This window comes from Gossypium hirsutum, chromosome D05 (assembly GCF_007990345.1).
Source record: "Gossypium hirsutum isolate 1008001.06 chromosome D05, Gossypium_hirsutum_v2.1, whole genome shotgun sequence".
Classification (NCBI taxonomy): Eukaryota; Viridiplantae; Streptophyta; class Magnoliopsida; order Malvales; family Malvaceae; genus Gossypium; species Gossypium hirsutum.
Genome location: NC_053441.1, coordinates 7,313,854 through 7,330,156, shown reverse-complemented (window position 1 = coordinate 7,330,156; position 16,303 = coordinate 7,313,854). Strand labels below are relative to the sequence as shown.

Sequence of the window (16,303 nt, the reverse complement as noted above, 5' to 3'; positions counted from 1 at the left end):
GCTCTCATTGGTACATGGCGTGGGTGGGTCGTACAACTATTAATATTGAAAACCATTATTTAAGATGGAATACAAATATTTTTTAAAAAGAAAATACGGAGGGAGGGAAGAGGGAGAGTCCGTTTGGCTACTGAGAGGTTGAAAAGTCGAAAGCGATTGGGGATTGGCTCAGCATCTATCTAAATTATAGATGAGAGAAATTTTATCTTCTATCTCCCGTCACCTCAATCTTCTTTCTATCAGGGTATTCCACACACCAAATATTTTTAATACTATTTTTATTTATTTAATCTAATTTTTTATTCCCAAATATAAGATTATTAAATTATTATTTTTTAGAATTTACCTCTGATTTTGCATTCTTTAGCTTACGTTTATAGTATTTTATTTTATTATAAACTAAATTCATAAATAAACTAAAATTAATGAACAATAAGTAGTTATCGCTTCTCTTCTATAAAAGTGAGAGAAAAAGGAAAAAAGGAAATACATTGTTTTTATGCAAGTATTTTATTTGTTATGGTTGACTAATGCATTATATAACTCTAGCTTCTTTTTATCTCCAACGCCACTAGAGTCCAAACTATTCTTTGCCCTCGTGGACACGACCAACCACTAGTGGTCATTGGTTGATTGTCCTTTTTTCTCTTCTCTTTGCTTCCTATGATTCACCCTTTTGCAGTTTTAGAATGAGAGTGAGTGTTTGGACTATGGTTGGTGGATGGAGGGGTGGCACCACCACCTCCCAAAGCTGCATTTTGGTCAACCTCCTTGTTTTATTTAGGAATGCTTTCTATCTACTCTTGACTGTTTGTGTGTAGGTTAATGGATCATAACTAGCTCTATTGAATTCTTTTGGTGGGTCCTCATAGAGTTTATTAGAAAGAACTATGAAAGGTGAGGACCCTCCCTAAGATTAAGTTGTTTGGATGGAGGGTTGATCATAATATTTTTCCCATTGCTATTAAATGTGTCCAATTATCCTCCATCATTCACCCTCGATGCCAAAGATGTGGTGTCCCAAAAGAAGACCTTTTGCATGCCATTTGGGATTGCTCCCTATCTAAGGAGGCTTTATCTTTATGCAGAATTAATAACGACTTGTTGCATGCTTCCTTTTGCAAGACTGTTGATTGGTTGGAATATTAGATGAGGAAGTTGGACAAAGAAGCTTTTACAAACTTTCCAATTTTCTTCTGATTTTGCAACAATTCTAAGAAGTAAGGATTTTAGATATCATTCAGGGTCAAGCATTGTCTCTTCAAGATGTTCACACCCGAGCTCAAACTCTCAATTGTGACTTTCAGATTATAACCTATTGTTTGTTTTGATGCTTCCCTGTAAGTTGAGAGTCGTTAGTTGGGATGCCCCTTTTGAGGGGCACTTGAAGATCAACATCAATACCACATGGAGTAGTGACAAGAGGAGTACAACTTTCGGTGCCATTGTTTGTGATTAAGAGGAGTTGGTACATTCAGGTTTTGCACACACGTTAGGTGGTGCCTTCGATGCAAGCTCCTTTTGTTGAAGCCTAGCCATTGTTGCTTCTCTTGAGAAAGCTTGTGAGATAGGTTTTCACCATATTATCATTGAGTCGAGTCAGATTGTTTATTTATTGCGAACAAATTTAATAGTGCTATAGTTCGGACTTCTTTTATTAATATTATTTTGCCATTTTGTACATTTTCTTTTTAAAAAGAGATAATATTAAAAATATACATTAACTTTGATATAAATTGAAATGTTATACATAAAATTAATTTGGTGCATTTGGATACACTAAACTGTAATTTTGGTTCAGTTCTCACATTTCACTAGCATGGTTATCTATGCAGGCACATTTTTAGAAAAATAAGAAACTTTTTCCCCGAGTGTGTATATATTTTTTTCAAATGTAGGTTGAAATAATTTAAATTAATTTGTTTATTTTTTAATATAATAAAATGTCATGTTAGCAATTTACATACGACTTAATGGAAATTTGTGCCACATAGATAACATATGAAAATTGAACCAAAATTAAAATTTGATGTATAAGATTACACCAAATTAAAGTTGATCTATAACAATTATATCAAAATTTATGAATAATTTTAGTATTTATTCCCAACTTGAAATTTATTTGGTTCAAATTTTAAAATTAAATAAAACATATATTCAATTTTTTTTATATAGTACTTGAGTTATTATCGTGAATTAAATAAAAAATAAAATTCAATTTAATTCAAACAATTAAAATGTTTCAAATTGGATATCAAACTAAACAAAATATATTCGAATAATTAAATTTAGATGGACGATGAAATCGAATAATATATAATAATTTAAATTAATTTATGTTTTCTTATTTAGAAGTAATGTTGTTTGAATCGGCAGAAATACTAATTCAAAGTAGAGGGTTTGGATATTAGACTGGTTTTTTAATTTTATAATTTTTTAATTAAATGATAAAACAATTAAAAATTGATATTATCATATTTTGAAAATATGGTTGAGAACCGTAGATAGTCAACAAGCAGAGCACAAGTTTCTATAAGAACATAGGCAGGACTTTGTAGGGCCACTTGGGCATTCAGCTTGTAAAAATAATACTAAAAATGGTTGACTTATTGAACCACATTTACCAAACGTATATAATATACATTCCCACCGCCTAACTAAAGCATTTTTCATACCCAACATTGTAGTGATTCCTTTCGGTTGGACCATCGACTAAATCAGTATACAATTTCTTTTTTCTTATACAGTGAGGTAGAAAAATTGGGATTCAGTTCTTTAAAGTAAAAAGATTATGCTTTAATTATTGGATTAAATTCTCAATAAATTTATTGAATTAAATATTGGAATGTAATTGTTAATCATTTCATATGGTAAGAAAAAAATAGCATAAACAAAGTTGATGAGTAGAGTATTTTGCTAATAGAGATGAGTGAAGTTAGAAAATTTTTTTTTAGGGGTCGAAATTAAATTGTAATTTTTACGATAATAAAAATATAATTTTTAAAGTATTAAATTAAAATTTTATCATTTTTAGAGGATTAATTTAAAATTTTAAAAGATGAAAATAACAATGTTCTATTTTAAGGATAGAATTATAATTTTGTTAGTTATTCACGGAATTTGTGCATTTTATTTCTTCTATTTTGATTTTAGATAAAAAATTTAAATTTCAAACCAGATTAAAGGAATGGAAGATAGTGTTTTTAGAGCTGCCAAGTGCCAATCGGACCACACAGGGAAACTTTTAAAGTAGGTAATTGGAGTAGAAAGTGGCCAATACTTTTAATTTAAGTAACCTTAATTTCATAATTAATTGTATTTTTCCATAATAAAATATTTAATTTGGTCATAATCATTTAGGATTTTATATAAAATTAATAATTGAGTTTGATTTTAATGAATTTGGAACACAATATTGGGAACCAAACAAAAGGAAGCACATCAAAAGGCCATTTTCGATCTTCTCTTTGGAGTTATCCTCCAAACAGCAGCGGTTACGTACGTTCAGACTTCATGAGCTCGTTCCACGAGTAACAACTTTGTTGGTTTTTAAAAATAAAGAAAAGGAATAAATGACTATGCCTTGCCTACCTATCATGCACGTGACAATATGGACCTTTCACCTATAAATGAAGGGGGGACCCAAGGCTTTGTAGTCTACTTCGGGTCCCATCTAAAAAATTGACTCCTTAGCAAGAAGTGGCTTCCCACTTTTAACTCAACACTTCCATTAAAATCAATTCCTATCTAATTTCATTTCAAAATCATTTTTTTTAATATTTATTATTTTTTAATTATGGAATTAGGTGAGATGTAAAAAGTAATTTTAAAATTCATAATTAATATTTATTTTTTTAATTGAAATACAAATAGTTAATCATTGAACTTGCTTTAGTAAATACTTTGAAAAATATATTTATTACATTTTTATTGAATTTAAAGTAAAATCAAGTTGAATTCATAAAAAGGCATAACTTTCAATTTATATGAAAAAAAGTAATTTGTAATATATAAATTTAAAATTTGTGTAAAAAATATTTTTTTATCATTGGATCTAATAAATATTGATTTTCATATCAAAATATTGTTTGGCATGAAGGTTTCGACAAATTGAAGTTGAGAGTGATAATGTTATCTTGATCAATTTGGTTAGTAATGGGTATGCGGTTGAAAGTAATCTTTCGGAAGTTCAACTTATACATACTATGATTTTGAAAGAGTGACAAGTTAGATTTTGACATGTGCCAATGGAGCAAAATAAGGTTGCGAAATGCATAGCAAAAATGTCAAGTGGAGATTTAAATGTGAAGTGTTATTTTGGTGAGCCACCTGAGTGTGGTCGAGCTTTACAGGAGAATGATATTCAACAGCCTAGAATAATGACAAACTCTTCATAAAGTCGTGTAATTAGAAGTTTACTTCTATTTGCTTTAAAAAATTGATTGAATCATATTTTTTTTAAATAATACTTCAATAGATAAGTTTTATAATTGCCTTAAATAATATTTAACGGCTCCATAAAAGAAATTTGCAAAATCACCGTAAACCTTATTTATCTCCTATGCTTTTGTCAAAACAATCCAACAATTACTATATTTATTTATTACATCTAATATTTTAATATTTATGATTTTAAGCTTTTTCCCAAACCTAACTCAGTTAATTCATACCATTCCATAATTGAAAGGCTCTCACACTTATCCCTCCCTTTTACCATTAAAAAAAAAAGAAAGAACAGGTGTAAATATGGAAAGTTGGAGTTTTAATGTAGTTGGTTGAGTTACATGTGTCACCAATGAATGAGTGCCACATCATCCTACAATTTAACTAAGAAATATGTCCAAACATCAAACCGATTCAATATGGATTAATTATTACTGAAGTCCGTAAATTTATTTAAAGCCATAGATTGCAATTTGTATGCTTTCTTCGCCAAAAAATAGTTTGCAATTTGCTCACTTTTTATTCAAAAAATCTTTCTCTATGTAATGTAAAATTGAGTCCTAATTTTATGCTAATAACATATATCATAATAAGATTTGACTGGATTTTATGGAAATTAAGTACTTAATTTCATCAAAAATAAATAATCAATTATTTTAATTAATTAATTCCAAAAATCATATTTCCTTCCATTGCTGAATTTATATGCAGTCTATAAATACCATCCTATAGAAGCAAAACATAAAATTCAGAAAAAAAAAAAAGGTGCGTGGTAAAGCTTATTTATTTATTTGTTCTGTTTGTTATACTTCCTTTTGATCACAATGTTTGTCCTTTTTATTTTTTATTTTTGTATTTTATTTAATATTTTTTGGTTTAAATAATCTAAAATGTATAATTATATTTTGCATGTTTTAGTTTAAATAATAAAATTCAGGTCCCTTTCACACACACACACAAATGAAGAACACCAAGATTTCCAACTGTGTGGATATGAAAACATAGAGATATTACATGAGTGGCCAGGAATGGCTCACCTTTCAAACCAAAATATCTCAAGTATGCATAAAATTTATATAAACATGACTTAAAATGAAGAAATCCCTATTTTTATTTTATAATAGTGGGTAAATTTACAAAATGTAAATGTGATATAAAAGGAAGTGTAAGGTAAGATGAATTGCAAAATAAGGAAAGGTGTCAATCTAGGGAAAAAGTAATGGCAATGCATAATAAATGATGGACCTTTTCTTTTTTATGACTGCGACGCTACCAGGGTTACACATGTGGTGGACACTACCGAATTCCATTGGATCATTCATCTTCTTTTCTTTTTAATTTAAATTTTCCACTCACTTTGGCTTGCTTTGATCTATCTCTAGGAAAACGTTAACATTGACCCTTCAAATATTTTTTTAACTTCAATAAAAATAATTAAATACTAATTAATTGAACCTTCCAAGCTTTGTGTATCTATCGTTAGTATACACAAATCTAAACATCACCTTTTGTTTTATTAGCTCTATTTATTTATATATATATTGTTTCCATCTTCCCCTAAAGAAAAGCTCGTTTTAAGGCTCAAAGCTATCTCGAAAGTGACTCCACTGCTCCTTTCTTTGTCCCATTTGCTTCGGTGGACATGGCATCTCCTTTCTTCAAACTAAACCCAATTTATATAGTTAATTACTTAGAAAACGAGTGCAGATTTTTAAAATTTTAAAATATACCAAAAAAAAGAATCTTATGATCCAAATTGGAGAAAGATTATTTATAAGAATAATTAATATATTTATACACTTTTTCCGTAAACAAAACAAGAAAGGAAATGAAGGAAAAAACCGAAAAAAATAATAGTAATACTAGTAATAGAAAACTAGTGCTGAGAATATCTTACTTTTGAGTGATGGAGAATCTATGCTCACCATTTGTTTGTTCCTTTTCCGCTGACATGACCCCACTCACACACCAAGCCAACAAAAGCGCTTTGTTTTCTCTCCCCCTCTCATACCGCCAACTTCCACGCTTCCCCCATAAATAATTTCAAAAAGTTTTTGAAGTAAACACTCCCTGCACAGAAAATATTGGGTTAATTACGAATCAGACTTACGGACCCACAATCATTATTGGTTGCTGTTATGTTATGCAAACTAAATATGTTCATTAGACGGGGAGTTCAAAACTCTCAAAGTTATTAAAAATGAAATGATAAATTCATTTATACCCTTTGCTGCCCTTTGTGTCTTCTTCGCTTTTGTCTCCTTAACTCACCCTTCCTTTCCCCTTTCCCTTGTTCTCCTTTTTCCTTCAATCTTCTGCTTAAACCCCGGAATCGTTCCTTTTCTTATCATTTTTGCTATCCCCGTCGCTGTTTCTAGTCCCTTTTGTTCTTTCTTCTCTCTTTTACTTTTTCCTCCGCCTCTCACTAAACCTACTCTTGAATTAAAACCTGAACCCTCCACCCTCTCTGTACCATTTACTTACTTCGATTCCCAGAAACTTCTCTTGGGTTTTTGTTAGTTAGTTTCTCGTAAGGAATCCCTTTCTGATATTATCAGGATATTTGTGTTTCTACCACTTACCCATGTCTCGTTTCTTTTTTGAGTTTTAGCTGGGCATGTAAGGACCCTTTGATCCTATCAATAAAGGTATCATTTTTTTTAAAAGCTTTTGAATCTCGTCTTCTTTATTCTTTATGTAGCAAATTAACATCTGGGTTCCTATTGTTTTGTTGTTTAAGAGTGTTTTACTTCTTTTTCTTTAATTTGATCTTAGCAAAGCAGTCATTTGTAGTTTCTTGTCTAGCTTTTTTTTCACTTGTAACTTTAATGGTTTTTTTTAGTCTTAGCATTCAATATGGGGTCTAGGTTAGGATTTTTTTAATTAATATTGTTTTTGTGTGTAGTTTCTTTTGTGCTGGCCGACGATGCCGACGTCGGTAACCGCAGCTCGGCAATTCTTAACTGAAGAAGCGGCACGTGCTTTGGACGAAGCTGTGGCCGTAGCGCGTCGAAGGAGCCATGCACAGACGACATCACTCCACGCGGTGTCGGCGCTGCTTTCCTTACCGTCGTCTACTCTCCGAGATGCATGTGCACGTGCACGTAGCAGCGCGTACCCGTCCCGGCTTCAATTCCGCGCGCTGGAGCTTTCCGTCGGGGTTTCACTAGACCGCTTACCTTCGTCGAAGTCCGTCGAGGACCCTCCGATCTCTAACTCACTGATGGCGGCAATTAAACGGTCACAAGCCAGTCAACGGCGTCATCCAGAAAGTTACCATTTACAACAGTTACACAGTAGCAATAATAACACTAACGCCACCGGTTGCTCCCAAACGCCGTCAGTTTTGAAGGTTGAGCTTAAATACTTAATTTTATCGATTCTGGATGATCCGATTGTTAGTCGGGTTTTCGGGGATGCTGGGTTTCGGAGCTGTGACATAAAGTTAGCTTTAGTTCGCCCGCCGGTAACTCAAGTTTCTTCTCGGTTTTCCCGTGCCCATTGCCCGCCTATATTTTTGTGCAACTTAGCGGATTCAATTTCTGGTAGGGTCGGGTATAATTTGCTGTTTCCGGGTCAAGAAGATGGGATTGATGAGAATTGTAAGAGAATTAGCGAAGTCATGGGTAAAAAGAGCGGAAAAAATCCTTTGCTTGTTGGAGTTTGTGCCATGGAAGCTTTGAGGGTTTTTACAGAGAGTTTAACAAAGGGGAAAGCTGGTATCTTGGATGGGGATTTGGCTGGGCTGATTCCAATATCGATTGAAAAGGAGATAAATGAGGGAAATGAGGAGAATTTGGGGTTAAAGTTTAAGGAAATGGAAGCAATTTTGGAGAAGTGCGATGGGTCTGGAGGAGGGGTGGTTTTACAAGTTGGAGATTTAAAAGGATTGATTTTGGATGGGGTCTCAAGTGATGTGGCTACTTCTTTGGTTCTCAAGTTAACTGGTTTAATGGAAGTTTATAGAAGGAAACTATGGTTGATTGGGGCTGTAGACAGTGTTGAAATATATAGGAAGTTTTCTGATAAGTTTCCCAATATAGAAAAAGATTGGGATTTGCAATTGTTACCCATTACTTCTTCCAAGAGTTCTTTTGATGGGGCTTACCCCAAATCCAGGTGGGTATTTTTACTTTCGATTACAATGCTTCCAATTTCTTTCACATGGATTGGATTTGAAACCGTGTTTTTGTTATTAAAAAAACGTTGGTTCTTTCAGCTGCTTTTATCCACCTGATGTTGTTGTCATACAAAACATTCAATAAAATAATCGTAATGTACTACTACCTGTTTTTTTTTTTAAAAAGGTATCATGTCTGATGGGTTTGTCCTTTACAGTACTAATAAAATAGTACTAGGCACTTTATGAGATAAAAGGCTATCAAAAATCAATATTTGGAGCTATATCCGATTCAGGGTATCTGGTTTGATGATTTAATGGCCTTTTAATGTGGAGTTGCAGATGTCAGTCGAAGAAATGGAGAGACAATATTTCAATATAATATCATAATTTTGTATTTAAGTTGTTAAAAAGCGGGCATAGTTTTTAAGTGCGAGTGCTTTGAATGAAATTCACATTTATTGAGAATATATATATATATGATGTGTAAATACTGCCTGTGCACTTTAACTTCTAACAGTTTTTAACTCATTGGATCTCACAGTTCCATGCTCATGGTATTCTTACAGCTTGATGAGGTCGTTTGTTCCATTTGGTGGCTTATTTCCTACACCTTCAGATTTGAGGAGTCCTTTAAGCGGCAGAGACCAGTCTAGTCCTCGATGTAACCTTTGCAATGAGAAGTATGAGCAAGAACTTGATGCCTTTCTGAAGGTAGGATCAACAGTTTCAGTTGCAGATCAATATTCGGAGAACTTGCCTTCTTGGTTACGAATGGCAGCAGTTGACACAAGCAAAGGAGAGGATGCGGCAAAGGTGAGTTAGCACTTCAGATTTTCAAATCTTTGCTGCCGTGTTAGATATACAATCAGATAGATATCTTTTATCCATTCTTGGCATTAGTCATATGCGCTATTTCATTGATGAAATTATAATTGTTTTTTTAAGAATGTGCTTCATCATTCAGTGCAGGCTAATGCTGGTGAAACCATGTTGAGTGCTAAAGTTTTGGGGTTGCAGAATAAATGGAATGATATTTGCCAACGTCTCCACTGCGCTCCGACATTCCCCAAGTTAGATATTCACCCCTCTGCGTCTCAAGTTGCAATAGTCGAGGGCCCTCAGTTTCCCACAGATAAGAAGCAAAGAAGTGGCGGAGACCTGTCTATCAATGGAAGTCTTTTCCCCAATCAAAGTCCCAGCAGACAAATTCAAATGCAACAGATCTTTCTACCTAACCATACTACATCGATATCATGTACTTCTGCCGCTAAGAATATGAATTTCCAGTCCAGGTTACATGCAGATGTTTCAAGCCTAGCTCAGCAGACTGAAAAAGATGTGCCCTGGCTTACCCATCATCGTCATCAACGTCTGAGCTCCTGTTCTGGACCCTCACCATCATCATTTGTTCCCCCCGTCACAACGGATTTAAAGTTGGGAACAATTTATGCATCAACCAGTCAGGAATCAAACAGCACAAAATCGCCAAATCATCAAGAACATCTTCAGCGCTTCTCAGGTTCCGTATCCGCAGAATTTGATGCAAATAGCGAGAATACTTCATATCAGTTTGCCCAATCTTCGTCATGCTCTGGTCTTACATCAGGAGAGCAGTTTGATCTAGGAGATTACAAGTCCATTAGGAAAGTTCTTGCTGAAAAAGTTGGCTGGCAAGATGAAGCTGTAAATTCTGTCAGCCAAGCTGTATCCCAATTAAGGCATAGGTATCGAAGCTCCCGTGGCGTGAACTGTAAAGGGGATATGTGGCTTACTTTCCTTGGACCTGACAGAGTTGGGAAAAGAAGAATTGCTTCAGCACTTGCGGAGGTACTATTTGGCAAGCAGGAATACTTCATATCTGTGGATTTGAGCTCACAAGACAAAGTTAGCCACTCAGACTCAATCTTTGAATGTGAAGAGTTAAATGGTTATGATGTGAAGTTTAGAGGGAAAACGGTTTCCGACTTCATTGCTGAGGAGCTAAGAAAGAAACCCCATTCCGTGGTCTTCCTTGAAAATGTGGATAAGGCTGATTTCTGTGTCCAGCATAGTTTGGACCTGGCTATCAGAACAGGTAAATTTCCGGATTCGCATGGGAGAGAAATAAGCATCAACAATATGGTTCTTATAACGACGTCAGCCATAACTAAAGGTAATATGCATATTCTCCCCGAGAAGGAACACATGAAATTCCCCGAAGAAAGAGTACTCGGAGCCAAAAATTGGCAAATGCAGATCTTAGTTGCTTCTGTTACTGATGATGCAAGCAGAAGCAACGACACAGGTATCAGAGTAACGACCATAAAAGAAGCTTTTAGTTCTACATCTGCTAATAAAAGAAAGCTGATCAACACTTCCGAGTCATCTGAGCTAGAAAAAACAGACACACAAGAACGAGAACCCAAAGTGTCTAGATCTTGTTTGGATTTAAATTTTCCGGTGGAGGAGACCGATGAGGCAGACATTGATTTGGGGCCGTCAAAAAGCGAGTCCTTGTCTGAGAACTCAGAAGTTTGGTTGGAAGAATTCTTTAGCCAAGTATATAAAAAGATACATTTCAAGTCATTCGATTTCGATGGACTTGCCAATAAAATTGTAAAGGAAATCAGCTCACAATTTCAAAGGACAGTTGGAAGTGAAGTTCTGTTGGAGATTAATGAAGAAGTGATGGTACAAATACTTGCTGCTGTCTGGTTTTCGGACAAAAAGGGAGCTCTAGAAGATTGGGTTGCAAATGTGCTGGGAAGAAGCTTTGCTGAGGCTGAGCAAAAATACAACCTCAATCCTCAATCAGTTGTGAAACTAGTTGCATGTGAAGGTAGTGTGGTGAAGGAACAAGCTCCCGGAATATGTCTTCCTGCAAAAATTAGTCTGAGCTGATTTTTTTCTTCCTTTTTTGAGGATGTAATTAAATGCATATTGTAGCTTTTAAGTTATGGAAAAGTCTTGTTTGTGAGGCATTCTTTTGGGGGTATTATTTTTGTGTTGTATAAAACGCAGCCAAAGAATGTATAACGTTTCTTCTGGTCCAAAGACTGCCTGCAAATTACCTGGATTTATTCATAATCTCACCTTCCTTTTAAGTTAAAGCTCGCATGCAAGGGCTTAAAAATGCTTCTCTGATTCTTTGCATTATCTCATTGGACAAGGGAGAACCACCCCTGTAAATTGCAGGGGTCGTTGGTATAACAGCATTGTTAGTTTGAGGACAATGAGGTTAGGCTAATATGGTGCTGTTTCAGCCCAATGGTTCTAATTTCAGGCTTGCTTGTTCTTAACTATTGGGTTTGAGTCAAGAGCCAAATTAATTAGGTCAGTTTAGCATTGTTTTTAAAAAATATTTTTGGAGTAAAAAATACCTTTGGAAGTTTTGAAAAGAAGCTAAAATTTTCTGCTGTCAATAAAACTTTTGGACTAATTTTTAGGGTTTGAGAAGCATTTTTTTTTCAAAAACATTTATTTAGTAATATTTTTTTCTCAAAAACAATACTAATTTAATTTTAGTCATAAAAACCTAAGTTGCCATAAGGATACTATCTGCCCAACTACTAGGCCCAGTGTTTGGGAAATTCATAGGTTATGTCATTGAAAGTAGAGGCTCTATACGCTAGCACTGCGCCACTGCCTAAGCCCCGTTTTTGGTCTCACACACCGTTTGCAAATGACAAAATGAGTCCCACTCTACCTTGCCTTACATCGTAGTTTATTCTTATTATGTACCCTTTCTATTCATAAATTACCACTGCTGCATTTTCTCCCTATTTAAATCAACCAAGTTTCCTTTCTAGGCCAACTGGTTTTGTTTTAAACCGGCAACGAACAAAATTCATGTTACTTCTTTTAGGTTCCTGTCGTTTCTGCTTTAGTCGGGTCAATAAATTCTGTAATTTCACACATAATCCTTTTATTTATATATATTAAAAAAGGGTAAAAATATAATTATGTGTTTAAAAATTTTATATATCTTATATTTAAATGTTTACTTACTTTTAAAAATATTGAAAATATTAAATATAAATTGTTAAAATAAAATTAAAGTGAAGCGAGGTGAGGGTAAGAATGTATGAATCCAACATCCATAAAAATAGTTATGATTTTTAATATTATACATTCATAATAGGGTGAGGTGAGGTAAGTAACGGACCAAAACGTGTCAACTATCGAGTAATGATGGATATAATAACATCTAACTTTGTCCGCTTCATTCTCATCCCTACACTTAATTTACCATTTAAATGAATACCTTATAATATTAAAAAGGTTAAAATGTATCCATAAATCTCTATATTCTTTGTAAATTTGATATCTGATTTTAGTACTTTTTACTTTTAAAAGTTTATTCCTTCTACTTTTTTAAATTTCAAAGTTTATGTTCAATTGTTAACATTATCAAAATTATTTTATTAAATTTAGGTTCATTAGGATGTCATTTTTTTAATTACATTGCAATCAAGTGAGTGTGTTTTTAATTATTTTAAAATATCACACCAACTAATTTAACAAAAAAAAAGTAATAGTGATGATAATTAGATATAAATTTTAAAATCTAAAAAATAAAAAAAAAATTAAATTCTTAAAAATAAAAATAGAAATTTATAAAAAAATACATGCACGTATGACTGATTTTAACTTTTAGAAAAATCAACATCCTTGTTTTCCATAATTCCACGATGCTTTCAGAGAAAAAGATAAAAAAAAGAAGGCAGGCACAGGGAATGGGCGGTGGTCCAGTCCATTTAAAGCTCGCCTTGTGGAGCAAGAAAACTCCACCTTTGTAATACAATTCCAATTTTTGTAGGCCAACTCTGACTTCTACTTTCCCTTTGATTGATGGGCTTATTTGTTAGAAATTATATATATGAAATTCATCTCTTTAATGGTTAATAAACCCCTTTCTTTCTATCATTTTAAACTCCAACTCATTAATTGATTAATTTTTATAACTATTAAGAACCAATTTACATTACTTCTGGATAAAAAAATGCTTTTAAATTTTTTAAAAACACTTTTTTATTATCAAAAATAGAAATACTGAATCATTTATTTATTAAGCTCTCAATTCTCAGTCCTTCATTGCTTTTGAAAAGTGCTGTGAAGAAGTGCTTTTGAAAAGTTTGATTTAAAATTTGAGTGTTTAGCATTGCTGTCAAAGAATACTTTTGATAAATAAAATGTCCATTTTAGACATGTTATTATCAAGTAACAAATATACATTTAAATAATATTTAAATTAGTTAATATTATTATATTTTAGTAAGAATATAAAATAATTATTATAACTTGTTGTTAATATTTTAATATATGAAATATAAATTTTAAATATTTTTAAGCAATAAATATTAATTATTTATAAAATTTAATTAGAATATATAAACCATATTTTAAATATTTAAATATAACCATTAAATATTTGTAATTAGTATTTTAAAAAATATATTTTTATTTTTAATTAATGATTTTAACTCAATTGTAATTAAGCACCAAGAAAAAAATATATCATGTTATTGGAGGGTGAAAAAGTAATTAAGCACCAAAAGTGCTTTTGAGAGAGAAAAAATTAAAATTTTTAGCTTCTCTTTTTCAGCTTCTTTTCAGAAGTGCTTTTGAAAAGCTAAAAATTTCAGCCGAAAGTAGCTTGTTCTTCACAGCTTTTCTTTCAAAAATGTTTTTAGAGTCAGAAGTATTTTTTTAAGCAATGAAGAACTGGCCATAGTCATGCTTGTGCCCAACTTTGACTATTGTTGATTTATTTGAAAATGCATATACAGAATCAGAATGTAATATATCAAAAGAGTATCCTAGTGACCGCTTCATTTTTATTTTATTTTATTTTAATCTTTAAGGCAACAAGGAATTGAATATACTAGAATGTTGAACCATTTAAAGTTTGATGTGTAAAATCAATAACCTTTTTTTCTTTTGTGTTGATAACCAACTATATGAAAAGCAATTAATCATGTTTAAGTTGCAAATTAAGAATGGGTGGCTAAAGATATGATAGTGGGCTTTGATATTCTTTGCTTTTTTTGGTCTCTTGAAATGATAAAAGGCATTTCCCACTATGTTAAATGGAACATCTATTCACCACAACTTTAGCTTCTTCTTTCCATATTGTGTTTTCCCTAACCCAAAATGAGGCTGCCTCTACACCACCTTCAAACTTAGGATTCAACCATATAATCTTAAAAAGTTTATGTTACCTCATTTCCAATCATGCATATTAAAAAAAATGACTACATCAATTTATTTTTATATAATATGTATAAACATAAAAGGATACTATATCAATAATTTATGAGAATTTGATCGAATCAATATTTCATATTTCATGTATAAAATTGTACAAAATCAAAGTGCATATATAGAATTGCACATTAAACTATGGTTCATGCATAGTTTTGAGATCTATCCCTACTTTAAAAGGACATGAAATTATCATTGTGTAACTATTCACACACGATAAAATCTCAATTTAATTTATTGGTTTAAAAATAACAATTAATTATAGAAAAACAACATTAACATAAAAAGATTAAAACCAATACGATATATCTACCAATTATTTTCTTGATAATGATATTGGAAGACTTTAACAAAATTAGGCTTTGAAACATGTACTATATATTGGAAAGAAGTAAATCTTGGTAACCAAGAAAATTTAAGAAATTAAAGCCAAGTAATTTTCAGTTATAAGAACAAATTGTTGATCAAAAGAAGATGGAAAAAGAAGAAATAAAATGGAATTCCAAACTGGGGGTAACACGAGGAATCTATCTACTCATAGAGTACATCTAATTACAAACATGAAAATGAAATTGACATATGTATGAGGAAAACTTGGCATTGGCTTGGCTTTCAATTTGTGGGTCCTTTATCTCAGCACGCCATGGACTTTTTCTTGGTGCCTTCAACTATTCATTTCATACTTACTAGTCAAATTTCTCCTATCAAAAAACATAGTGAAATCATAGCCCTTCCCTCCTTCCGTCTTGTTGATCTCTATTAAAATTTGAATTTTAAGATTTTATGTTGGTTATAATAAAATTTGAAAATCATTTAAATTTATTCGGACCAAAACCTAAGATACTTATAATCCTGAATCTTAGCAATTATGCCCCCAAGACATTATCCAAATTTTAACCTACAGATTAAAATTCTCTTTTCATTTATTTGATGATATAAAAATTGACAGACAAATGCTTCTTCTAGAACATATCGAAACGCTGCGATTCGTCGATAGTACCAACGAGTTTTGTTTGTCCCCTCTTACACCCAATATCCTTCACAGACAAGTAAAATGCTGGCCGTACGCCTTCCGTCCATCATCTCCATTGGCCAGTCCATTATTCAAAGTCACAGTCGGCTAATTTTATCAGAAACCACAAACGAGTCGGCTTTAAAATAACCTTGCTGACGGTGCAGGTACGTCCACGTCATCCGCTTGGAGCCAAAAAGAGGCGGAAATCGTGACGAATCCGGATTCTCCAAAATCGAGTGCCCGTTTCCACATAAAGTAAATAAAATAATTTTATGAGCACGCGTCTGTTTATCATTGGATGGAAGGTAGATATTAACAGCTCTCTCCGTGGATCCCTCCCCACGTAAACCTTAACCCCCAAAATGTAAAGAAAAAATGGAATTTGAGTCTAATTAGCAATTTCATGTGCATTTGCATTTGAATTTTATGGGTCCCATTTTTTTGAGAGGGAAAAAGAGGCTCATTCTTTTTGACCATTA

At 32.6% G+C, this 16,303-nt stretch overlaps 1 protein-coding gene across 1 annotated transcript; it reads left to right on the top strand.

The window, feature by feature from the left end:
* Nucleotides 1-6,628: 6,628 nt before the first annotated feature.
* LOC107906628 (protein SMAX1-LIKE 6) lies at nt 6,629-11,625 on the top strand. The gene is made up of 4 exons (XM_016833674.2): nt 6,629-7,091; nt 7,349-8,562; nt 9,133-9,379; nt 9,536-11,625. The coding sequence occupies exons 2-4, from the start codon at nt 7,370-7,372 to the stop codon at nt 11,444-11,446; spliced, it is 3,351 nt and encodes a 1,116-aa protein (XP_016689163.1). The 5' UTR covers nt 6,629-7,091; nt 7,349-7,369; the 3' UTR covers nt 11,447-11,625.
* The last annotated feature ends 4,678 nt before the right edge of the window (nt 11,626-16,303 follow it).